The sequence below is a fragment of the Poromitra crassiceps genome (assembly GCF_964638095.1).
Source record: "Poromitra crassiceps genome assembly, contig: HAP1_SCAFFOLD_220, whole genome shotgun sequence".
Lineage (NCBI taxonomy): Eukaryota > Metazoa > Chordata > Actinopteri > Beryciformes > Melamphaidae > Poromitra > Poromitra crassiceps.
The window spans coordinates 312,501-313,802 of NW_028152171.1; the positions used below are offsets into that span (position 1 = coordinate 312,501).

General features: G+C 41.2%; 1 protein-coding gene across 1 annotated transcript in view; it reads left to right on the forward strand.

Moving 5' to 3' along the window:
• LOC310770748 (SH3 and cysteine-rich domain-containing protein 3-like) overlaps positions 1-73 on the forward strand; it is a gene marked incomplete at its 5' end in the record, with an annotated part of 10,216 nt that extends 10,143 nt beyond the window's left edge. Inside the window, one exon of the mRNA XM_083663464.1 lies at positions 1-73. This exon is cut by the window's left edge and continues 60 nt beyond it. Within this exon, the coding sequence (XP_083519590.1) occupies positions 1-39 (39 nt within the window). The 3' untranslated portion in view covers positions 40-73.
• Positions 74-1,302: the final 1,229 nt, after the last annotated feature.

Genomic DNA, 1,302 nt, shown 5'->3' on the forward strand with positions numbered 1-1,302 from the left:
CTGGGCTTCTTCCCCACCAACCTGCTGCAGGAGATCTGAGGAGGAGCGACCCGCCCTCACCACCTCGCCGGCCCTCGAGTGCAGTAACATCTCGTACTTGAATTTGAATCTGCAGATATTGGTATTTTCATGTTTGTCTGTCACACTTTGCACATATTGACCTATATGCTACTGTATTGTGTTGAGCTCACTCAGTATGTATACAGTATGCTACTGTATTGTGTTGAGCTCACTCAGTATGCAGACGGATAAATAACAGGCAAATAAAAATATCAATATCTGTATGCAAAAAGTCACTGTAAATTGACACATGATAGGAAAGTTAAAGACAGTCGTTTTCAATACAGTTTATCTGGAATGTTGTGCTGATTTTTCTTCTCGTCTGCATACAATTATGTGTGTTCATGCAAGTGTTGATCTGATGTCAATACCAAGGTTGTTCACGTTAGCTTCATTAAGGTCTAGCATTGAACACAGTCCATGTACGTATCTCTGATATTCACCTTATGTAGAAGAGACCGTCTGGTTTGAGAGACTAACAGACTCATAAACCTAGTCTGACTCATAATGTGAGTCAAACTAGGTTTGACCAGGTGAGTCAGACTAGTTTGAGCAGGTAAAACAGCCGGCGTTTTGAACAGGAAGTGGTGATACAATGGGTCAAGTGGGCGGGGCTACATAAGGTGAATAGGCTCATTATTAGATGGATTAGATCTAAGAGACGCTACAGTATTATCCCAGCAGGATTGCATCAATGGAATCTTAATTTTGAAGTAGTCTTCTTCGTAGGTTTTTCTGCAAATAGGTGAGATAGAAACTGTTTCCATATTGGTTTTGAATTGAACGTGCAGATATGAGAAAATCAATAAGGGGATTTAAGTGTCTCTGGAGCTCTTTTTCCTTCTCTCTGACAGTGAGCACCTCTTTCCATCAAATATGATGCTAGCTCCGGGCTACTGTGTTTACCAATGAGAGTAGGCCTACTTGGCATTCAAAAGGGGGTTTAAAGGCATTATTTATCACTCTGCTGAAACGTCCTTTTCCGAAATTCATTATATCTAACTGATTTCTATTTGTCCTTTAAAGTTGACTCTGATGTTGTCTCATCTGCCTGTTTTAGTTAGCATGTTAGCATGTTAGCATGCGGTAAAACGACATCAGCTGGAGTCAGGGAGCTATTTGAGGGAGGCTGGCAACTTATCGTCAGCACATATTTTCACCAACTGCTCCGCTTTTAACTGTGGACTTTGGGGAAAAGAGGGAGAGCAACAGTTTACCTTTCCACTGTCTTTGTCAAAATGT